This window comes from Tetrao urogallus, assembly GCF_951394365.1.
Source record: "Tetrao urogallus genome assembly, chromosome: 1".
In the NCBI taxonomy this organism is placed as follows: Eukaryota; Metazoa; Chordata; class Aves; order Galliformes; family Phasianidae; genus Tetrao; species Tetrao urogallus.
Window position 1 is genome coordinate 87,708,638 of NC_136813.1, and position 25,790 is coordinate 87,734,427.

Here is a 25,790-nt window from a genome sequence, read left to right on the forward strand (position 1 = left end):
CTTAAATCTAAGCACATGCTTAACTTTGTCATTATTTTGCTAAGTACTTTCCTGTGTTAGTCTTTGCAAGTGTAGAAGTGTCTTAATACTGTGACATTCAACCCCATATTAATTTCATTAGTCATGTTTTGTGGCAAATGACTAAAATAACATGCACTGAATTATGAACCAATATATTCATTATAAACAATTATAGGAAGGTATGTTAGGCTATACTCTATAAAGGTTATCATGACGGGAAGCCATATTTTATATACTCACTGGGCATACTTGAAAAGTTCATTCTGAATTTAGAAAGATTACCCATCTGGGCAATACTCCATATGCTATTAAAATGGGGAGTACAATGAGTACTATGAGAGGCATAGAAATGTGTATATTCACCACATACACAGAAGATCCAGGATAAAATGTGGCTGTGGAAAAGGAAGGGAAGCTAATGTAAGCAAAGGACTTCTCTGTTACAGTGCAGAAGTGGAGAAAACTCTTGATATAGTAACTTCTTAAAAAGTGATAGCAATTCGCATTTTAATTTCATTTATCTAGTGGGGAAAAGTCAGTCAAAAATATCATATCCAAATGTATCAAATACATTTGGAAGTAAATGAAAGCATTATTATAAGTAAAGGTCACTTAAGTGGTATTTTTTTGCAGAAGCTATCAAGCGGGGAAATTACTTCAGTAGACGCTAAATGTGAGGACTGTTCTCTAAATAAGAAGGTCAGAATTTCAAATGTGTATGAAAGGGAGCACAGGGGAGCATCTGAAACCTTCACAGGGTAAAGCAGCAGGTGAGAGGGCCCTCAGCTGCAGGGGTCCTTGAGCTGCAGGAATAGCCATCAAGGGCACTGGTGAACAGTCCCTCCTGCCTCTCTCCAGGCTGGTCACTGTGTCTGGCTGCTGATCTGAGAGCTCTGGCCAGATTTAACTGATGATATGCCCAGTGGACACCCTTTTGATTTCTCCCAGGTGTTTTGTTGTTGTTGTTGTTGTTGTTTTCTGTTTGTTTGTTTGTTTGTTTGTTTGTTTGAGATAGCTTATGTTATATTGGGAGTTACTGGCAATTTTTCTAACAATAAAGTGAGTGACTTGCTCACTGTGCATGCAAGTACACACATGCGCATGTGGATGAGCAGAGTACAAAAGTGGACTGTGGGAAAGGGATGGGTTGCCTGCAACATTGGTGTTCAGCTCATGGCCCTCATCCAAGTGTTATTTCCCCAGTGTCACTAGGCATTCACAAAAAACAAAGGTTTGTCAGAAAGGAAACTAATTTGGATGCCCTTTTCAGTTTTGTGCCTACTGCTTAATTCATTCATCAGTACCTTATTCGTAAGGTATTTCTCATCACTTTCCTGGTGAGTTGTCTGTGGTATGCAATACACCTTCAAGAAAAGTATTTTAAATCCTAGATGATGATGATGATGATGATGATGATTCATAGACTGAGGATGGAATTATCTAATAATTGTATACAGAAGCTTTTGTTTGTATATATAATAGGTATATATAATTATACATACAAATATATCAACCCACCACAGTTAATAAATATTAAACTTAGTATAAATGCAATATATAATTTTGTAGTTTTGGCTAAGTGGTAGAAAAAAGAGCTGCAAATACTACCATCTTGTCATAACACCAGAGAGATATTTGAATAAGGCAGAAAAAAAAAAAAAAAAAAGTAAAAAATGGTATTTTTATTCTAAGAGTTTCCTAATAAAGTTGCTAAAGCCAGAGTACCAGGGAGGTTACTGTGTTCAAGCAACGCCTTTAGTTCAGACACATGACTGTCTCTGATAGACATACAGTAATTCTTCAAGATATTAATCCAAAATTCATACTATGAGGGCTGCCTGTGATGCCAAAGATACAAATAGGAAACACAGAAAAGGTAGGACAGGTTGTCTGGAATGGAATCGGTGTCTTGTTTTATGTAGAAATTTTGGCCCAAGACTCTTCCCCTTTATCATTCTGGTCTATTGACAAATGGTCATAGCAGGTGTCGCATGCAACACTTCCCACTGGATTTTTGGGCCATTTTACAAATTTGCCACCTGTTTTGCCAAAAAACTTGTTGCATTAAAGATTGATGAGAAAGACAAAAGAAAACAAAACAAAACAAAACAGATATTTATGGTTGCTTTTTTGTTTGTTTTGTTTTAACGAAGCAGAAGTTTGCCTGCTTCTTCACATCAAGAAAGTCTACCAGAAAACCAGAGTAGAGGCAGCAGGCTAAACACTGTGCTGAGGCAGAAATGAAAATGAGATTTATATGTAAGTTTTCACAGAATTATAGCCACTTTGGAGCCTTAGAAGTTAACAACCAAGCTTAAGGAGGAAAAAACGTAAAGTTTTCAGAGTTCATAATTGACAATACTATCAAGATGAAAAGGGAGAAAAGTCTATTGTATTGGCTGAAAAAAACATAGTTATTCAAACCTCAGTGTTAAAGCTCTTTGCAAGGATGGAAGTGCTAAAAAAAGCATACAAAGCTGCAATTTTTTGAATGTGTGAATACAGTATACAATCTGCAGGATGCAATTGTGTTTTTAGCACTGATGAATTAAGGTTCACATAATCATTGAGAAATACATTGAGGAATAGGTTGCTCAGAAAGTAATGCCTCCATGGAAACTATAGCAGATATAAAGAACACAGTAACGCTGTTTAATACAGCAAATTCTCAGCTACAAACCAAATAGTTGTTGCCATTAGTCATGCATTTTCACTAGCAATGAGCAAGAGCTTGTATGCTGCTCTCATAAGAATCTGCACCAGTGGAGGTGACCCACTCTTTCACAGCTGCTATGATGGTGTTGGAAGGAAAATGTTGCCCACATGGTCCACTTTTTCATTGTCCCAAACAAGGGGAAGCCAGAAAGTGCCAAGTCTAGACTGTGTGGTAAGTGTGCTAGGACAGTCCAGCCAAGACTAGCCACATGCTCTACTGTCTTCAAACAGGTTTATGGGGCCTGGTGTTATTGTGTTGCAAGAGAAAAGTTTCTTCTTCTCCAACCTAACTTGAAGTTTGAGCCTTCAGCTTAGTCACTGTCACAGTGCAGTGGTCAGAATTGATGGTTTGTCCAGGTTCCAGGAAATCCAGGAGGATCACCTTTTTCTCATCCCAAAAGACAGTGCACATCACTTTAATCACTGAGGTCTGTATCTTGAGCTTGTTCTTTGTAGGCAACTTTTCATGTCACCGCTCCAAGGGCTATCATTTTGACTCCAGCTCATAGTGATGACGTGACATTTTTTCACTGGTAATGATGTGAATCAGAATTCTATCACTTTCAGCCTATTATTTACATTATTTACTGTATATTTACAAATATTGGTTCAATACATCCTGACAAACTTACATACAGTGTTTCTGCTCCTGTGTGAGTATTCATAGTAGTCACCTAGTCACCTGGTGCAAACTTTGTGATATTCCAACATTGCCATCATCATCTCCAATTCACCGAAGCTGACATTCAGCTCCATACACAGTTCTCTGGTCATAATCCGCTGACTCATACTGATGAGCTGATTGAAACACTCTTCATTTCCTTGTGTGACAGCTGTTCATGGCCATCTGGAACATGGTTATGTTTTTCACATTGCCATCACTGCTGCTGAAATGCACCACTCAGTACACACATCCAATGTTTGATATCCACTTATGTTCAATAACCATGCTGGTGCCTAGGATGCACATAGGCCGCTGGAATAAGAAAGGAATGAGCATTTTCTTTTTTGTCTCAAGCATTTCAGGTCTGTTCAGCAGTTGTTTTTGCATAGAGAATGTGTTTGTCCTTGTAGCAACAGAATACAAAGTCATGGATCTCAAACCACCAAACCATTAACGTGGGACTAAACCATTTGCAAGCTGCAGCACCAGGTTCTTGAACATCAAAATTATCAATCTAGTACCATCACCTTTCAAGTTCTGCAATATTGTTCTGCAGAGGAATAAAAAGAACTGCTGTACTTGCTGTATAGCATCAGATGGTTTGCTTCATTCCCTAAGCTTTTTGATACTATCTTGTGAATTTTGAAGTCAGCTTTCACTTAGAGGCCTGGTGCTGTTCTTCACTGTGAGGACTGGTGTTGCTTCCTCAAGACTGACCCTGCTGGGATGTTGGTTTGAAGGCACTCAGATGTTGTATGTGCACTAAACTAGGTGCAGGGTGGAGACTTTCATCACTGTATTAGAACAAGCCCCCTGCTCTGCTTTGATGGTATAGTATCCAGGGTGTGTATGAAATGTATGTATGACTTGTATGAAATAGCTTCCTGTTTCCATTTACTTACTCTTGTTTTGTGGTTAAACTATGTATTTGCTCTTTACTTTCAGATTAAAATGGAAGGTAAAATAATTGATTGTGAAATGGCAACTCTTTACATGAGATGCTTATAGATTATTCCTGATCTCTGAAGGGTAATGATTCATCAACTCTACTTGGTATGTTAATTTTTCCATAAGGGGTGTAGGGATGTCCCAAATATGGCATTGAGCTTCACATGAGGAAGATGTGTCTTCTAAAGCAAGACAACTTTTTGTCATTTTTACCAGAGCTTTCTCACTAGCAGTAGTGGAGCAGTAATTGTTTCTTGTTTTATGAATCACTTGGAGACCTGAATGTGAATGGTTTGTGCTACAAATATTGCCCAGTGAAGAAAGCTGATGGCAAAAATAGAGTTTACTGATATTTAGGAATGACAATCTGTATATTCAAAAACATGAGAAAGCACTACACTCTACATTTGAGTTTATAACATCTCAAAATTTGTTCATTAATACAAAAAGCATTAAACTTTTGGGCTTAGCCATGATGGCTTTGTTCACATTGTTAGTTCTAGTGAAGCCAGGAGAATGATTTACACAAAGAGGGCTGCACAATCACTCCTTACACATCTGTGTAAGATTTATTTCCCCAAAATAAATCTAGCCTGCAAGTTCATATCATCATTTTGATGAATGCTTGCTTATTCCTTTTTTTCAAGTGGGAATGCAGCAGTGTCTTTCCTTTGCTTCCAAACATTCTTTATATTTGTCTCATTGAGAGGTGAAGATACCAGATAGTGGCAGCACCTAGCCTGTGTTTGGATTACTCCAGACTATCCAAGAGCTCATTGCAAATAAGTGGAGGATGTTAACTGAGCTGCAATAAGATTCTGATGGGTGGAGGTGAGGACAACATCTGTCTTTCTTATCTTGTACTTGCCAAGGCTTTCTGTTGTTCCTGAACTCTCTCATGAATATAATATGTGGATTTTTGTCTGATCTAATGAATCCAAGACTTAGAGATTTAGAAGGAAAACATATTCCAGATGTGTGCTGCAATTTCTGACTCAGGTGACTGCATTTTAAGTAGTAACCTTTTCCAGTATGTTCCACACACCATATTGAATATCTCTCAAAGCCAGTTCTTAGGCAAACACTCAAAACAGAGAGGTAAGAGCATCAAGATTAATAAGCTATAGCAAGACTAAAACATCAATCATTTGTCTTTTGTTTCACTGATTATTGCTTGATGCAATGAATCAGAGGCTCAAACAATTGACCTTGAAGCAAAGCTGCAAATTTATTCTAGGTGCCCTTTAGCAGTTCAGCCACAGCTTGCTTTATCATGCAGTGATGCCTGTTTCAGACATGAGTGAAGTGCAGTGAAGTTTCAGGCTGGATGATTGCCCACTGCTCTGCAAGATTCTGGTGTCCAGCTTCCCATGTGATATCTATTCCAAGATGGAAATGACATTCCTCGCCTGTTTGAAATTAGGCTTTCACTCCAGATAAACAGCCTCCTAGAGCATCAGAAGACGTAGTCTGTGGTAGAACAGAAGAATAGCAAGCAAGATTAGTGAATGTCTGAGCAAGCTGGTGTAGTTTGGAGTGATTATGCCAAGGTGCATACCATGTGCTGTCTTGCACACTTTCACTTGTTCTCTTTTTCAGTTACGATTGTGTTACAATTCATTTTAATGACAAATATTATCAAGTATACAAAGAATACAGAGTGCAACCAGGCATGGAAACACTTAATAATGTTAATTACATGATCTTAATCAAAACAGTCTTTCTTTAGAAAATACAGGTCCTTCCAAATGTAAATGTTTAGCAGAAACTTGATTGGAATTTTCTGGGAAAGTGGTGAAGCTAATCATTTCAATAACGCTGAAGCATCTTCTTCTGATAAATATTGTGATAAACCTTCCCACATTGATAATTTCTTTCAATTGTACAATTAGTATATGAGAAGTATCTGTAACAAGAGCTTTGTATTTACAATTTTATATTAGAGTGTTTTAACATCTGCAAAGCACACATCTATACCTTAGAATCCATCCTTTCAATAAACTTTTTGGTGAAAGTTTTCATATAACAGCTTTTTGTCTAATTTAAAATGAAATTCCAATATCAGTCAGAATTCTTCACTGATGGGAGAATTCATTTTTTCTGACCAGCTGTGGATATCCAACACAAGGAAACAGCCTGTGTCTGAGAGGGTTGTGACTTTGTTTACACGTGCATGACCGTGAAATCAGATTAGAGAAAGTAGAAGTTGCTTCTATTAATGAGGAGAAATATTACAAAATCAGTGTAAAAACAAAGAAACAAAAAAAACCTATAAATGTGCACAGACATACTGAAGATCTAAAGTTCTTGATTGCAGCATTACTGCAAGTCCCTCACAGTCAGGGCACACAGCTGCATTTTGGAGCATGGGAGAGATGGCTACACAAGGAGGAAATGCCTTTTTACTATCTGCAGCATCTCTCAGTGGACAAAGTGGTTGGCTTTATATTTGTGACTCATTGAACATCATCCTCTAACTGTGCAGTACTGTGCAGCCCAAGATCCTGCTGTTTTGTGGCCAATATTCTCAAACATAGTGGCGTGCTTTGATTTCAACAGTGCTGGGCAGTAAGTTCTTGATTTCCAATGTCCTTAAAGCATTTTTTTGAGCAGCCAAGTTACTTGATAGATTTTTACATAGGCATTGAGCATAGAAATGATATAATATTCTAATAATACTAATAGGGATCGACTGAATATTCTTAGATAGTCATACATATGCACACACATACAGTGGCTGTGCTTCATGGAGATATGACTGCCACACAATGAATGCAAATGTTCATTTCTAAAATGAAAGCATACTTTATAGCATGAAGGTACAGAAATGTTTTTCATGCACAAGCAGGCATGTTTCCTAGTGAGAATTAACTTGAGAAAAAGCACTGCCATGTTAGAATGTTCTTCAAATTCTGTTTAAAATCTTGCAGTATTTTTTCCACTATAACTCTTATCGTGAGCAGATAAACTTCATTATCTCCTTTGCACACCTCATTATCTCCTTTAACCATTCCTTAATTTTGATCAAACTCTAGGAAAAAATATATATATATCTTTGCCCTTAGCTCCTGACATTGTGTATAAAGAACAATCAGTTTGCATATACTTCTCTTGATGGGAACTACTTCAATCACGTTTCCTGTAACTTCGTGCTTTTAGGCCAAGTAATCTTGTATTTGATTAAGTAAACACCTTTGTCCTAATGACTTCATGCCTACTTTAAAGGCGTTGCTCTACCTATTGTTTTACAGATTTGTCAGTCTGTTATTTTTTTTTTTTACTTATCAGTGAACTGTAAGTCAAAACTAAATAAAGATATTTTGTTCTTTTATCATTTATGCAGTCTGGCAGAGAAGGTTTTGTATAATACAAGGGATTAAAAAAAAAAGTCTTAGTGAAGGAACAGATTTTCATGTTCTGCTAGTGTTGTCATGAGAGGAAGTATTTGGAGAAAGAAAGATGAAGCAAAGAAAATCTGTGTCCAATATTGACTTCAGATAGCATTAGAAGTGGTTCTACTTCACAGACTTCCGTGGAAGTCCTCCCCACCTGCAACTACAAGCAATCTGTGTGGATTTCTTCATATCACATTACCCCAGAAACTGATTACTAGAGGTGAAAGACAAGACTACATTTCTGAGATGTCATGAGATTAATGACATCTGCCCCATCCAGTAGTGAAATCATTCCCATAAAGGTGCAGAACTTGGCAAGATCAAAAAGAGCTTTATCATGAATCTGTTTTGTAACTGTTTTGCTTTATCCCACTTACTGCTTGATGTTGCCAAACTGTTCCAGTAACAGTATTAGTTATGAATGAGAAAAAAAAAAAAAAGAGATTAACATGCAAATGTTTAATGAAGAGCATTTACTACAAATAAATTGGCATCCATATATAAAACTCCTTCACCAAAAATAGTATTATTGTCTTTATTTATCTATGTTTATATATATCTATGTTTATTTATGTCCAGATTATGCAGCTGTTCTTCATGATGATAAAGGCTGACAAGTTGATGTTATATTTGATCCAAGCATTAGCATTTAGGATTACAGCAGAAAGTGCATTTCTAAGTCCCTGTATTTAAGAATGAAATATCCATTCTGACTTTTATCATCCATTTGGTACACTAGTTTGCTGCTAGAGTCTTCATTTTTTGGCTTATCTAGGGTTAAGACTTGAAGGCTTTAATTAGTAAAGAGAAATGATGCATATCAGGAGCAGCTGAATTTTATTTTTTATCTGTTTTTTGGAATATGGAATTATGTCAGTTGTCATACATTCTTATATAGTTGAGGAGTGTTTCATGATGCTATTTCTATGCTTTGCCCCAGTATGTGAGGTTATATAAGGTTTTATTAACCTGTAATTTTCAGCATCACTGTGTCTTGCAAGATCGGTGAATTCAGAAATTCCTAGGCCAGACATCTTCACTTTTTAAAATCACTAGGAGGTAAGAAGTCAGCAGTTAACAACCTTCAACGCACAGCTCCAATCCGTGCCTTGTAGAAAACTTCTCCCTGTGTATAGGGATGTGCAAGGACCACATATGTCACCCCATTGCTCTTGCTGGTAAATTTACAGGGCTTGACTGTATTTGCATGAGAGTCAGTAGGCATGATCATCTGCATCCTGGCTGACAGGAGGAGCAGCAGAACTGATGCTAAATGCAATTACTATGCTTCCCACAGTGAAATATCTATCTCAATGTGCAAGAAGAGCAAAAAGATAGTTAAGGAGGAAGTAAGGCTAATTCTAATTTAGACCATACTCTCTAGCTATGCAGGCACTTAAACATTATGCAAAAGCTCAGTTGACCAAGACAGCCTTCTTTAATGTGCACAAAGGAGAGGTATTACCTGTCCTAGTGTCCTTCAAGACTGCCAGCAAAGATCAGAGAGAACTTGAAGAAAAACATCAGAAATTCTCACTATCATAGGAAATGCAATAAGGAGATGTCACATAGTAACAAACCCAATGGCACCCAAAGTTGGCAGAAACTCAGTTATTCCTACAGGGCCTTTACAGAGCAGTCATCATACCCTAAGTGATAGCTAAAAGGATGGAGTACAGAGTACTGTTAAATCAGAGCACAACTCTATCTGGCTTTTGAAATTGAAATTCACTTTGTATATAGCAAGACATTTTTCCCTGAAGTGTTACGTCTGAGTCCTTTTCCTGGCTTCATTTATGTTTGTCTTGTTTTTTTGACATAGCTTTTTAGATATTCACATAATCCTTATTAATTGGGTTCATACTTTCGATGTTCACTGTCCTCAGAAAGTTAAACTGTGTGCACTTTCCTTTTTTTGTGCAATATAGCATGTATCCTTACAACAGACAATATTTACAGTCACCAGTAATGTCAGTAAATAGCAACACCACATGCTTTAGTTTACACTTGTGACTATCCTAAGTATTCCTAAATTTACTTACATTGGATGGCCTCAGGTCAAACAGGAACAAGAATAAAATTGCTTCATTTCACTTGTGTGGTAATGGTAAGAAATGTATCTATTATACAATGTTTGATGCCTACTATTTTAAAATGCCTTTTCGTATGTAGTATACAGAGTGGAATCATATCCTATATTTGCAATCTGTACCTGCTTTCTCCTGTATAATTCACTCCCAGCTGTGTCTTGGCATCCCATCCAGGTAGGAATTGGCCTCAGTCCCAGAGGAAGGAAGAGGAGCTCCCCATGAGTCAGCAAGTCTCATATTCTGGCCATGTTGTGCTGATGTCAGCTGGCACCCACAATTAGATCTGGCCCTCCACATCCATATCTGAGATGTGAGGGGCCAGAGCTATTTTCCCTGCTCTCTCTATCCCACCTCCCTGTTGCTATTCCCAAGCATTTAGATGAGTATGTATGTGCCTCTCCTCTGCTGTTAGCAGAAGGTGTCAGGTATGAGGCATGTTGTCCTTCCCTGATGTGTGTCTGGCACCATGAGTCCTCACATCTGCCAGCAGCAAGGGCTCACCTAAAAAATGACAGTTTCCAGGCAAAAAAAAAAAAAAAAATGTTACTCGTAAGGTAAATGAACATTACTTTTTTTGATAGGTAGTATCTGCTCTGAAATGCTGACACACTGACTTCTCTTGTTTGCAGGAAGCATTATCAGTGGTGAGTGAAGACCAGTCCTTGTTTGAGTGCGCTTACGGATCGCCCCACCTTGCGAAGACAGAGATGACGGCCTCCTCCTCCAGTGAATATGGGCAGACATCAAAGATGAGCCCGCGCGTTCCCCAGCAGGACTGGTTATCACAGCCCCCAGCCAGAGTCACCATCAAGATGGAGTGTAACCCAAACCAGGTTAATGGGTCAAGGTAATAATTACAGTGTTACCATTACTGATGTACTTTTTTATTGTAGAATGATAGAATGATTTAGGTTGGAAGGGACCTTTAAGATCATCTAGTTCCAACCTCCTGCTATTGGCAGGGACAACTCCCTCTAGACCTTTCAAACAGCAGCTTGGCAACTTCATCTCCCAGTTCCCTCAGAACCTGTGGATGGACCTCATTGAGTCCTATAGACATGTACACCTTCAGATTCTTTATATGGTCTCGATCCTGATCTTCACTTACAGCAGGCAGATCTTCTTTCTCCAGGTTCTTACCTTTGCTTTCTGCAGCTTGGGCAGTATGGCTAGAGCCATTGTCAGTGAAAACTGAGGCAGAGAGCCTGCTCTTGTGAGCTTGGGCAATACCTTTCTGTGTTCCCTCTGACTGGATAATTTAGGATATGAACTTACACTGTACTCTAGGTGTGTCTCGCTCCAATTTATAGGAAGGAGATGAGGTTCTTTTAATATCTGTGTACCCGATGTGAGATTAAGAAACAACGGTTCATATGTTGTTGCATCCAGTTTATTACTAAAACCTAATCAGGGAGACGGGGAAGGGAAGGAGGGCGATAGAAAAGATGGAAAAGAAGCAGGAGTTGCGTAAAGCGGGGATAGTCACCAGGAGGATCCAGCAGCGGTCCTGTTGCACGGTGTTTGAAGGTCCCAGGCAGATGCAGCAGGGGGACGGGGTGCAGCAGCGTGGCCGGCCTTGGGCAGCAGGCAGGTAGACGAGGAAGTTGAGGAGCCAATTCTTGAAGCTGCAGCAGCGCTCAGGCAGCAGGCACAGGAGAGTTCGACAGCATGAAGGAGTCACCTCACGAAGAATCTGATCATCAGGAATCCCTCCTCTTCTTCAGGAGGAATCTGCTGCCAGAAATCCTTCATTCTTCATGAGGAATCTGTTGTCAGGAAACCCCTGTTCTTCATGAGGAGTCTGTTGTCAGAAAACCCCTGTTCTTCTTCATGAGGAGTCTGTTGTCAGAAAACCCATCCTCATGGTTTTCAGTTCCTCTTTTATCCTCCTTGTTCTCCTGCCTACGTGACAAGGATGGGCCTTGAGCAAGAGTCATTGAGTACCCCCTGAGATGGCCATCATCCGGAGATAGGTCCACACAAAGGAGCACTTCACAGCTATTTAGCTGCAGCTCATCTCGCTCTGGTTGCCCCTGGCCTTGCCCATCTGTCCCCCAGACAAAGGATCTCACAACCTTTGCCCAGGACTTGCCTGGTGGACTTGTTCATCTGTGTCCTTCAGACAAAGGATTTCACAATCCTTGCTCGGGACTTGAACAAGTCCATCTGTGTCCCCAGCAAGCTTTGAGACACAGAAGTTAACAGAATAATCTCTTAGAAGGTGAAAAAGCATATACAAAAGCCAGGAAAATGTGCCTGTGATGTGATTTTGGGCAGCTACTTTGATCCATCCATGGAGTATGTGGTCTTACACTCAACTGAAGTTGTCAAAATACAATGGTTTGGTCTTGTTGCTCTTCCTTTAAAATATAAGCAAATGGAGAAACATAGAAAGCAAATTCTTGCAATGTCAGGGGGAAATAATTACTGATTTTTACTCTTATATTTACTGCCATTACAGTGCTGCAAGCTGTAATCATAGAGGTAGATTTTAGAAGTACGTGCAATGAAGAAATACCGTATGTATAGAGGCAATACGGGTGTAAAAGGAATGGGAAAATAAATTACTGAGCTTAGCAGGCAATAGTCACAGCATGTAAGTGTATTCACATCTATTTTTAGATGTCACTGTCATGGAGAATTGTGTGGATTAAGTTGAAAAAGTAATGCATTAGCTTTTGTGGATATTGACTGGTGGCTCTCCCAAGCATAAGAGCAAACACTCTGTGTTTTCCCTTCTGAAAAAGCACAGTGCATTTTCTTTTTCAAGGAAAGTATCCAAGCATGTGCTTTCCTGTCTAAAATGCCTGACTGTCTAAACAGTTTTCCTTTGGTGTTCCTGAAGGGCAGAGGTCCAGAATACTCAACAATTGCTGGTGATATAACAGTGAAGACCATGTTTCACATCACTCTGTCACAAACACCAGCCTACTAATTTCCTAGCACCAGCCATTTAGAAAAACCCTCAGCCATAGGCACTGTGGTTACTGTTCATGTTTGCTGTGCTAATGTCATGAGCACCATGAAGCAGGACAAAGTGGTTTGACAGCTTATTACACTTCACTTTTTACTAATAAGGATGAAAATTGTGCCAAAGTCAAATCAGACTTTCCAGTGAATAGACAAAGACTTGAGATATGGAGAAATAAATGGTGAACTGAAATCACCAAGGATTAAGGAATTCTTGTGAACCTATGTATAACGAATCACTCCTAGTGAGGTATTTTTTCTTGTGTTGTTTTTTTGTTTTATTTATATGTGTGTGCTAAGCAAGCGCACAGATATGATGGCAAATTGTATATGGATTCAAAATTAGTTTCACCTGCTTCCTAAACTTCTGAATATTTCTTCTAAGATTTACATAATACAACTGCTCACAGTTTTTCTCAATGTAAAGTTCACAAGGTGCATTAGGGCAGTGTTAATAGTTGGGGTAATAATTCATAAAGTATACATAATGCATAACATGATTCTGTGATAGTATGATAAGTGAAGTCAGTCAGCCTTTTTCCACATACTCCTAAATCTTAAGGAAAAGCCTAGATCCACTTGAAATCTTTGATCAGTCACATTTTAAACGCAGCAGCAAATTTTGCATTTGCTATCCTGAAATATGCAACTGTCCCGAATAGTGGCAGAACTATCCTGAATCACAAGTATGTTCCTGTGGCAGCTCAAGTACAATTGTAGGCAGTAATATTATCTTTTATTAGGCTGGGGGGGACCCAAGCCCTGTCTCACAGTTCAGAGAGGTCTAAAAGTGTTGTGGATGGATGTGCTGCTGGGCATGGAACTAGAAGAGATCCTGCGCTTGGTGCCATGCTGTCATTGGATAAAAACAGAAGTAAACCAGGGTGTTAAAAATAGCAGTTTAGCCACCAGAGCAGAGCACCCAGCTGCAGAACTAAAGAAGCTCCCCATCCATTGCCTGAACCTACAGCTCATGTGGTGCTGCCTGCCTGGTGGCATGGATTCAGCAGAGGAAAAAGGGTGGGCTTCTGTTCAGCGTGTGTTACAGCCTGGTGGGTGGCTGGGGTCATGCTCGGGCTGAGAAGGCTCCCAGCTGTTTCTCCTCAAAGGTATGTTCAACTTGTATGTGGACACAAAATACTCTCCATTACATGGTATAATAGTGATGGGACAAGGAGGAATGACTATAAACTAAAGGAGGTGAGATTTAGCTGAGATATTAGGAAGAAATTCTTTCTTCAGAGGATGTTGAGGCGCTGGCACAGCTGCCCAGAGAATCTGTGGTGCCCATCCCCAGAGGCACTCAGTGCCGGGTTGGATGGGACCCTGGGCAGCCTGAGCTGGTGGGGGTCAGCCCTGCCCACGGCAGGGATTGAGGTTTGATGATCTTTAAGGTTCTTTCCAATCCTAGCCATTCTGTGATTATATCACTTGTTGTTATTCATACTTTTTTGTATGAATAACATACATTATTATGTTGCTTTTGATTCATACTTTTTTAGTAAAACAAGTATAAAGAGCTATGGTGACATCCAGAAGTTGTTATGACATCTAAAACTCTAGTGACACACTTTTGCACCATCCCAACCACCTTTGCAGCCCGTGAGAAATTCTTTCTTTAAAAAAAAAAAAAAAAAAAAAAAAAAAAAAAAAAGCAGTGTTGTGCTCTTCCTCTCCCCTCCCTCCCCCCCCAAAAAAAATAAAATATATATTTTATGTATATATATATACACACACACACACACGTATTAATTTTATTTATATTAGGTCTACTTAACTTATCATTAGGACTTAGACTTCAATGCAAATTATCTGAGCAGTGCATGAAGACTGAGTTCCTCATTTTTGTCCAAACAGCCTCACTTAGAGATGCTTAATATAGCCATCATTAGAAAGTGAGCAGCCCAGTGGTGACCACTGCTTCCCAACATGAAGCAGCATGTGAATTGACACAAGGGTTGCTCTGCATAAGAGGACATGCAAGCTGTACTCTTAACTACAAAATATTCTTGGTCAGAAGAGTTGTTTTCTAAAGGGCATGTTATCCTTGACTATAGAGAAAAACCTTTTACAATGAGGGTAGTGGAACAGGTTGCCCAGAGAGGTAGTGGATGCCCCCTCTGTGTAGACATTCAAGGACAGCCTGGATGGGGCTCTGAGCAACCTGATGTAGCTGAAGGTGTCCCCGTTCATTGCAGGAGAGTTGGACCAGATGGCCTTTAAAGGTTCCTTCAAACTCAAATGATTCTATGATTCTGTAATATAATGAAAATAAAGACACTGCAGTTCAGTGCAATGTATGTATCACTTACAAATCTGAAAATCATTTATTCCTTCCACAAGTGCCTTCTTGCTTTTGCCATGTTGGTTCATCACTGCTTTCCTGGCAGATCATATGCTGCTTGTCAGCAGATTATCTGTCTTCCCCACCTTGATCATTTATTTCCTTAAATTAAATTCTCAAGCCCCAAAAGTGCTATTTCTAGGATCTCTGAAGTTCCTCCATAATTGTCTTCCAGTGTATGAGCTTGAGTCTGAATAACGCTGCACTGAGAATACAACACAGTGTGCCAGGCCCCACAGAGTAGCAACCAGAGAATGGTTCATTTCATGATTTTTTGCTGCCCAACTCTTGCTTCCCTCTCTGTTAAGCTGCCTCCTGACCATATATTCTGCTGTCTGGAACAGGATATAAAGTTTTAGGAGCGTACTGGACCTCTTACACATCAACAATTTAGTACTCACTCAAGGCAGAAATGTACTCACTCTGCTCAGACTCTACCCAGATGTACTTAGGCTGTAATTGCTCAACATTAAATCTCAAGTCATAATAGCCTCAGAACTGGTGCTCCTGTGAATACTGAAGAAAATAACTGTAGAATGAAATTAAAGGGTTATTTCCAGTGCAGAGGGATTAACTACACAAATTTGCTGCACAGCACCTGAAAATATAGCCTAAAGGCCTACCTTAAATTAAATAAAGCAAGAAAAGTTTAAATTAAAGCTGTCACTTACCTCGCTGTTGTTGCATTTATAATACAGATTGTCACACATAGTATCAAATTCAGTTTCTTCAAATCCATTATGCTGGTTCAGACCTTATATTTCCTCCAGGTACATAAATCTAATGAGACCTTTTGTGCCACTATATAATCACTCCTTCACCTGAATGTAATAATATTGTTTCCAGCTGTTCAGTAGTGCTCTTGAGTTAGACCAAAAGATTCACCCTGCTATAGTAAGGCACCATTACATAGTCCTGGAGATTGCCTATGTCACAGTGTTACTTACTTTATTGTTTATTATTCTTTATATATTTTATCAAATTAAGAATAACCAATTTTATTACAGTGAATGAATGCAACTCATATTATGCATGTAGGGTGAAATTCACCTATGTGGAAGTCTCTCATGAGGCCTTGGATACAACATTTAGGTCTGTGAATTACTCAGTGGGTTCTGACAAACCTTACCTATATATTCCCACCATCCCCTGGGTGGGGATGTGCAAATGTAGCTTGGAAGTTCTACATTTACTGGTAGGTAATTCTTCTTTTTTAAGAGAGTCTGGAGTGGAACATAGGATCTTATTCAGACCTCAGATAAATTTTACTTGCCATGAGCAGTGTGATGATTTCATTGAAAAAGCATTTTAAATGTTAGTTACAGTGAAAGCACAGCAAAAAATTCTCCAATGCAGAAGTTTCAAAGAAATGCCAAAAATAATTAGTTGTCATTAAGATTTAATCATGTGCAAAATGTTGTTTTAAGTGCTACCAATTGTTGCTTGAAAAGCATTCAAAAATGAAATTATCACTTAATATATCTTTTCTGCTGGCTCTTTTGGGAAATACCATTTTTCTTTGCGTGTTAGTGTTCCATATTTTCATCAAACAGCCCCTGAACTAGCTGGATTGAGTGCATGTGACACACAGGAGGAATTTTAGAGTCCACAGTGGCCTCTTGTTATTTTTTTTCCTCTTGCCCCCTCTTGATGTAAGCTCTCCTAAATGGTAGCTATTTCATGCTATATAAACAAGCAAATTGCAATGAGTAGCATGTGAGGTACCTTGCATAGTCTAGTTAAGTGCCAGCTTACTTGCCCAGTCACGAAGGACATCTGTTCATCTATACAGAGTTCTGCATTGCCAGCACGACAGGACCATCCCTCTCCCAGAGAGCAGGCCAATGTCCTTTAAGCTACATAAGGCACATCTGCATTATGCTCTAGTCTGTGGGATGATGCTGATGGCTCTAGTTTGAGCATTTGCACATCCTTTGTGCATCTAGCACATCAAGAAACAGGGTTGATCTGCAATAATTACTTTAATATCACTTGTTTTTCAAGGGCATGGCTTTTTCCACCACTGGAGCACAACGCTGCAGTGGAGGCTCAGTGCCATCCCATCCACATCTGGTTGGATAACACCAGCATGCATTTTTGGTAAACCTCAGCTCAGACTAAACAAACAGGGTCCAAAACCCATGGCAGTCAATGGGATTCTCTCCTTGGGCTCAACAAAGATTGAGTCTGCCTCTGTGTCAGTCCACAGCAAAGCTGGGAGACCTTCGCTGTGCTTTCCTAATACTCTTATTGGAGCTGCCTACATAAATTAACATTTGTCTTGTATAAAAGGACATGGTGTTAATTATCTCAGTCTTACCATCTTTTTTCCCACTGACTGAGTGGTTGGTGGCTGCCTACCAGACTGGAAAAACTTCATGGTCTTCTTCATGCAGGGCTTTATGTGCGGCTACCCTGAGAGGTACATCTTCACTTTGAAAATCCACTGGCTTAACAGTAGCGTGTCTATGTGTGTGTGCATGGTTTGGCTCTGTTCTTGAGGCAAACATGTTGCCAAGGAAAAAAATAACCCCCCTCTCTGCTATCATAGCTACCTGTTAGCAGTTTTTCTGGGGGGGGGGTTCTGAGCTGGCAGGAGCTAGTTTTAAGAAGCTTTTCACCCTGGGGTAACGTCAGTTCTTAATTGGAGTGGCTCTATTTTGGATTGACCACTGATGCTTAAGTTGTGTGCCCAAACTTAGGAGTTTAAGAGGGAGATGAGGAAAGCCAAAATTTCCAAAGTGCTAAGCAACCAAAAGCTCTCATATGGGCAGTGAAATATAAAATTAGTCTTCAAACATTGACACAGGACCTCACAAAAGTTAGAGTCACCGTCATTATTTATGACTGTTCCTATCATTACTGCTTTATTTCCAGTACAGTATTTACCGTGTTTAGAGCATTTAGAGACAGCGGTTGTGGTGTTCCCCCATGCTGGCACAGTACAGGCTCTGACAGTAAATAGGTTGTCTCTGAATCAGCGTGTTTGGAAATAACTCTTCTCTCTCCATTAATAGCTATTTGGTTTTGATCAGGGTGGGATCAGTGTGGGTGCTCAAAATTTGAAGCTTGGTACCAGCATTTTCAAGACAAAACAGAACGTGAGTAGGAAAAAGAAAAGTGGCCGATCTTCTCTGACTATGCATTTCACACCCATCAGCCTCACAGCCCAATAACACTAATCATGAAAATCAGCAGACATTCCACAGACACGGGGGATTATGATTTCCATACAAGATGTCATTTCTGCTTATGCTTTGCATGCTCTACTTTGCTAACTCTCTATATGATCCCTGCCCACAAAAGAAGGCACATGCGGCTTGGGAAGGGCCCTGTCTCCCAGTATTTCATATTTTATGAAACCACAAATACAACAGTCTTACAAGCTCTTGAAATGAAATACAATTTGAGAAATGTAATCCATTACCATTATAATAGAATTTCTATAAAAATAATAAAAGAAAAACAAGAGAAAATAGACCCTGAAAGTTATAGGCCAACTGGGAAGTCATTGTGGCTTTGGCCAAGCTATCGCCATATCAGAATTCAGTGTTCTCCCAGGCAGCAATCTAATTGTAAATTATGTACATAAGGAACATCATTTCTTAGCTTTGGCTTTTAGTGACCCCATTCCCTTCTTTCCCTTTCTTCACTCCAACCTCACACATAAGAAATATTGAAGTGTTTGCACTAATGGAGGAATGACAACGTGCAGTCAAACTTAAACCAGCTGTTTCCCCCCACTGTGAACACTAAGAGCCGAACTGGTAATATTTATAGCTTGACTGGCCTCTAGTGAGCCAGACGCTGACTGCCTTAATTTGCCATGATGGCCTTAAGGCTTGAAGCAGCTGTGGGCTGCAAGATAGCTGGGAAAGTCATGCAAAAACAGAAACAACAGGAAAAAAAAAACCAAAAACATTAAAAAAGATTGCTTCAATTAGCAAAAGTTATTGTTAGATTGAAAATGAACTGCTGCTGCATATACAACTCAATAAACAAGCATGTTTTGTTTTGCTTACAGAAAGCCAACAAAGTGCACATGCTGGCATGTGGTGTTTGCTTTCTCCTTTTCTTGAAGAAAAGAACAAGGCACTCTACAGGGGACCCCTTAGGGATCCAGGGGCTATGTAACCCTGAGCACTACGAGGCCTGGGGAAGGCCCCCAGTGGTACTGACTCTCTTCTGGATGCTGCAGTGCGTGTTAGTGTGTGACTGCCACATGCGCAGCTTCTCCACAGCCCTGGTTTGTTGAGACCCTGTTTGGTTGCCCCCATGTAGCCCAACATGGAGCAGTGCACCTCCATGAGTATGTTGCCCCAGGAGGACTTCAGTTTTCCTTTATTTCTTTTGTTTTTGTGGGACTGTATTTGACTCACCTTCTAGCAAAGATAAACAGACTGTCACCATGGCTTCAGCATCAGCTTTAGCCAGCTTTAGTGGGCAGCACTCATCCTGGGAGGCTTCCCTCCCTTCCACCCTCACCATCCCCTTCCTGTGGATGAGCACTGCCTTTCACGTGGCCACCCCAACAGGGAGGGGGAGTGATTTAAGCCATAGCCAGGCACTAAGTTACTCACCCACCCACCCTTCTACCCTCCCATTTATTTGCTTATTAGTGTGTGTGCGCTAGGAAGCAGCTCGTTAGCACAGTTCACAGAGCAGTTGAGTGAGGCCTTGTGTGTGCACCCCAGGGATGCTTTGACCTACTTGTGTTTTTTTGTTTGTTTTGTTTTGTTTTTTTTTGGCATTTTCATGTATGCTATGCTCTAGTCCTCTCTTTTGTGCTGTCACTAGAGATTGTTACCAATGGAATAGGGACAGGACCCCTCTTTATGTGTGGCTGGTCTTAGCAGATGGGAATCCCACTGATTCTTAAAAATGATGGCTTGTGACTAAAATGTTGGCTTTTTCTGTTTACCGTTAGCAAACAGAAATGGCATCTATGCATGAGGGAGAGTATAGGGCTGCAGGTGTGTCACTCTTTGAGTTGATATTCTGGACTGAAGTGTATGAGGTGAGCTTTATGAAACAACAATGTACCTCAAAGTAACAAGTCCCAGGGATTTGGGTATTTCTCCATGGACCATTTTGCCAGTGATGACTCATTTTGGAGGGAAAGCACTGGCCAATTTCACTACAGCTAGAGCAGCTGCATTGAGTGGACAGATCCTGAGAATGCTTTGCAATACGCTCTGTATGAGCTGACCCTTACGTGGTATCATTTTGGCTAACTATGGCTGAACTTTGGCTAACTTTTGGCTGAATTTATATATGTTGGCCTTAATTCCATTCCATTCCTTTAAATCTGGCTTTGTTCAGCTCCCTCTTTTCTTTGTATGTATGGAATGGCGACACTATAGCTCTGCTGGGGACATTCCTTTCTTTCTCAGAATGCTGGCATTAAAAAATGGGTGAGGAGAGAAAAACAGAAAGGTCTGTTTCTGTAGGACAGTGTCAGTGTTTGTCTGCAGAAGAAAAATTTATGGTAGCTCAGTATTTCCTCTGACCTGACCTGACCAGTCCAAGGCTGATCAGAGGACCACACATGGAAATCTCTTTGAAGATGTTTTTATGCAACTCTATTGTTCTGAGATCACTTTTCTGTAAGTAACTCTATAAAGAAGTTATCCAAGCTGTGGTTATTGAATTAACTTAGACAACGTGTAGATATTTAGAATACACAATTTTTCTCATCTCCGAAATTCGGGAATGTTAGAAACAAGGATTTATATTATAGGAATGTAACAGATCATGTAAATTTTGCTGGTTCCTCATCTTTTTTTTTTTCCTTACACCTTGCATTTTAAAACAACACAGGTGTTTTATGTCACACTGGGAAAATAGTAGCAAAGGAAAGAGGAAAAAGTGTGCTTCATACACTTATTTATGAACTTGCGTATGCTTTCATCAGTCAGCGGTTGGCAAAATGCCAATCATCTTGAGTGGGACAGGGTGCTAAATTTGAACACCTTGATTCTAAGTAACCCTGAATGAAGGCAAAGCTTCCAGATCTGGGACCCGTGGAGAAATACTTTTGTTTTGACAAACATTTATCAGCAATCAGAGCTGACTCAGCTCTGGACTGGATAAAGTGCTTTTGGATAGCGCGACTGCAGCCTTTACAGTTTCTTTTCTTATTGTTTGGGTAAATTCCAGGTATAACATAGTATATTTGCAAAGGGTAAAAATAACGTGCAGCTGTGAAGAAAAACATCTCAGGTTTCATTTCAGACCTGGAGCCAGGGATGAATCACTGCAGAGCTGCACCGTTTGCACTGGGCACAGGTCATGAAAAGCTGCTTTTCCACTGCCCCTGCTCCCTTGGTGGCTCAGAAATACAGCAAGCTCACAGAATGTCCTTAAAAAAAAAAAAAAAAAAAAAAAAAAAAAAAAAAGCCATTGAAGACAATCATTCTTTTGTTCTTCTGGGCACTAAAACACAATTCTCTAATGTCTACTTGTATTTTCAGTTTTGCTTTCTATGCCAGCTCCAACCACCAGAATTGAGCCCTGGCTAAGTGGTACACATAAGCACACGCTCAATTTGAATTACCCAAGTAGTTGTGTTAGCTCCTACAGAGCTTCTTACATGCTTCAAGTTAAGCACAGGAGGTTTGCTGAATTGGGAATCTTTTGGTCCACCCAGTACACCAACAGGGCAAAACTCTTGATTGTTTCCTTCTGGGTTTTAATGAAAAATTATAATCCATTTATGATCTTCTACCCCACCCTCTGTCTGTTTATATTCATATTGGAGAACCAGCTCAGCAGCCCTGTCAGGCTGCCAAAAGCTGTCTGCTGCTACTGGATATTTCACATCACTTACTGCTCTGTGTTTACAAGAGTGTTTTTAATGCACAATTACCCTTGGAAGTGGTGTAGGCTAGTACTGATACCGTATTTTACATCAGCAGCAGGATTTTGATATGTCTTTATCCCATGTTCCTTTTCATGGAAAAAAGAAAACAATAAAAAAAAGAAATTGTGCTAGTAAGACCAAAGGATGATGTTAGCTCTCTGCTTCCAAAAAAAAGTCACTGAATGGGCTGAACTTCTCTGTCTTTTCTCTTTGTAACATAACTGACATTGGGAGTCAGGATAGATACTGCATAGGTATAAAGGAGAGGAGTTGGCCCATGATTCCAAATATATGATTTAGCCTGCAGACTAATTCATGCATAGATGCCATTTCTGTTTGCTAATGGTAAACAGAAAAAGCCAACATTTTAGTCACAAGCCATCATCTCAAAAGCTCACTTTCAACATGTTTATGTCTGAAAAAGAAATTGTTTTGTTTTGCTTAGCTCTGTTTTGACAGAAATAAGTGGCATCCCAGAATTATATTTATAGGTATATAGCGGGATAGAAAAATTAAACCTGAGAGAATAATGCTGAAGTATTCTCATTCTATGGTAGAAGCCTAAATCCACAATCACTCAGTGACAGGCAAGGCCATGTGCTGACTGTATTTTCCCTTGCGGTTATTATTCAGTTTTGTAGCTGACTGAGTAATTGTAGGATTAGGAATAGGCAGATTTCATATGTAGTATGTTAAGCAGCACCCAAAATATTTTATATCTGAAAAAGGTATGTGCAGGCAACATTTCCCAGGCAACATTCAGGGCCCTGTTCCTTCTCTGAGAGAAGATGACAGTACCTCTGGAATGATTTCTGTGATATATATATTTTTTAACAGAACACCATTGGCACTTTTTTTTGTTGTTTTATGTTGGTGGTGGTGGTCAGTTGGCTGTTGTTTTCTTTTATATATATATATACCTTAACAAAATATGGTAAAATGAGTAATAACACTGCTTGGAAAAAAAATATATGCTTGAAATGTATTTGCATTGTTTGAGATGTATACTAAATCTTTTCAGCTTCCAAAATGTTAGTTATTTTTGAAACAGACATGTGGAACAATTACAGCTGCATTAGTTCCTGACTGATGGCAGTTCTGAGCAGTCAATACAACTGAGTCACTTAAGCAATGGATAAATTACCTGCCACATCCTTTTGCTGTGTGTTGAGCAGACAGTGGGCTGAACTGTACCTTTCTTTTCCTCTTCTGGGAATGTGCCTGTTGTCTGAGCATTGATTGGCTTTCAGTGACACTGCTGCCCAATGCTTTCAGCAAGAGATGGGGCTTCCAAGCCAAGGAGAGCAAGAGGCTCTTGTTGAAGTGCGTTTGGAGCCAGTAATGATGGAAGTTCCTGAAGCACCCGTCCAGGAGTCTGGGTTCTTGGAGGGTCTCTCTGTTCTCTGGACTGCATAGTAGTTAGTTTGCAAGGAATTGAAATGAAGCATAGCAATCTAACTTACTGCCGGTGTAGCACAACCACAGTGCAATTTCAGCAGTTAAATGGCAGAAGTAAATGAAAGGCTGTTAGTAATATACTATCAATAAAGAAACTCAAGCCCAAGTAACACCATTCTTCCATTGCCAAACAACCTCTTTGCATTTAAAGGTATTCCCTGTGGCTCTGTTCGTTCTTTTGATTTTTGTAACAATTTTTCTCTCTCTGATGGAACACATTGTAGACATTAAATTAAGGGACAAATATGTCTCTGTCTGCCAGAAAGAAAACTGTGATGCAATTAAAATGCCATTAGGGAACCCTCTGTGGGATATTAAAGCTAGAGACTCTATTCAGAAAGCAAAGCCAAAATTAAAGAGGTGTCTGGTTGCAGATCCTCTGCAGATTTCCCTTTCTTAACTATCGTACCATAGAGACTGTACTAGTCAGGAGCTGAAAGGTTTTTCCAGTCATGTGTGTGGTATTTTGAATCATGGCGTTGGTAAATGTTTCTTTTTCTGTGGGCCGTGTGCAGAAATATGTCTACATTGCTTTACACATAGTGCAACAAAGTGTGGCTCACATGAAACAGTGACAGTAGTAGAGTTGGAAACCTGTCCAAGGCTAACAACAGCTATTTATATTCTTTTTTGTCTGATGCATTAAGTGCATCTCTATGTTTTGCCGAGTTGTCTGTGAGATGCTTGGAGAAAGAAGCACAGCTATTTGCAGTCGTGATGCTCAGCAACCTCACGAACAAGCCTTTGTTCTAGTCCTGTCTCTGGAAATAAATCATTTGCATCTATAGGTTTGGAGACAAGGTGGCAAATCTTAAAATAAAAATAAACATGCTGTCTGTGGAGACTGGTCATTTTTTCTGAAGCAGCTAAAGGAATCAGCAGAGTCATTGGGTAGTAGGCTCCGACTTTTTCAATGACAACAAATTCCTGATGTTCCAGTCTCTTTTTTTTTTCCCATCTCACTCAGCCTTGCAGAGGATATTAGTATAGACTGGAATAATAATCAAAGTACACCTCTCTCTTCTTTGTCTAGGAATTCACCTGATGACTGCAGCGTGGCAAAAGGAGGGAAAATGGTTAGTGGTTCAGACAATGTTGGGATGAACTATGGAAGCTACATGGAAGAGAAGCACATTCCACCTCCAAATATGACTACCAATGAACGAAGAGTTATTGTGCCAGCAGGTTAGACTCTCTACTCAAAAATTTTCAAGCAAACAAATGCATTTTCCAAGAGAAATCTTCTAATCTCATTTAAGTAGATCTGAGAAAGAGGCAATGTGATACAGGGTATCAGGAAGAGCCATAATTTCTCAGAGTTAGGAAAATGATCTGGGAAATACAACTATGAAGCTACCTCCTCAACCTGTTCTTCTTGTTTCAGAGGCAGAGCTGGCTATTTACAGGCACTCAGATCCCATATGATCATTCTCATTCCTTTTTGGAGTATTTCATTCTCACTTAAAACAAGCAAAATGACAGTGCCAGTTTTCTATGCTATTCCTTTAGTTTGAGCAGTGTAATACATTGTAATAAGCAAACAGACTACTCCACTGCAATATGAGAGCATAATTGAGAAATTCTTGTTTCTGGTGGCAAGCTTGGTAATAGGGTTCAGTACTTTGTTGAACTCCTGTGCACCTTGTCTTCCACACAAACCTCTTCTGGAAGGGCTGTTGCTTAGGTCTGCAAAATAGCATGCATATTTCTGAAGTCCAAGCACTAGATGTCATGACATATATGAGTGTCCAATAACCACTGGAAATACACAGCATAGACTCAAGAGCTGCAGCCTGCAACCAGAAGAGAATGTTTTGCTACTGGTTCCTCTCTAACTGAGATGTGCCTCTGAAATATTGCTGCTACTATTATGTTGCTTAATAGTCTTGCAGTTTTTCAGTTGTTAAGATATGCAAGAGTCCTAACTGTGGCCAATTTTGCAAGCTGTGATTATTTCAGTTATTTGTCAAGATGTGAGTGGACAAATATGTTGAAGTATCCTCTGTGATGGTGTTGACGGTTCTTTTCTGAAGCACAGCAGAGTGATGCACTGAATAATGAAATGTTCGGACTAACTAGATGGAGAACACACTTAAGTCTCATGGCATATGAAAAGCAAACATTTGTCTTCTTGCTGGCTGGTACTTTTTTCAGCTTTTTGGTAACCTTCAGCATGGTTACCTCAGCCAGAATGTTTTTTTTTTGTTTTTTTTTTTGTTTTTTTTTTTTGTGTGTGTGTATTCCTGGAGCTGTGTTTTGAGGTGAATTTGAGTGAGATTCAAAGAACAAGATTATCACAGCTACAGCCTCGCTGTTTTGAGAT

General features: G+C 39.7%; 1 protein-coding gene across 2 annotated transcripts in view; it reads left to right on the top strand.

The window, feature by feature from the left end:
• The window catches only part of ERG (ETS transcription factor ERG), a gene marked incomplete at both ends in the record, with an annotated part of 108,681 nt that overhangs the window by 64,508 nt on the left and 18,383 nt on the right, over window positions 1-25,790 (top strand). For both annotated transcript variants that reach the window (XM_079549339.1, XM_079549338.1), the window contains 2 exons: window positions 10,463-10,680; window positions 24,501-24,652. In XM_079549339.1, coding sequence (XP_079405465.1) covers window positions 10,463-10,680; window positions 24,501-24,652 — 370 coding nt within the window. The remainder of the gene's footprint in view (window positions 1-10,462; window positions 10,681-24,500; window positions 24,653-25,790) is intronic.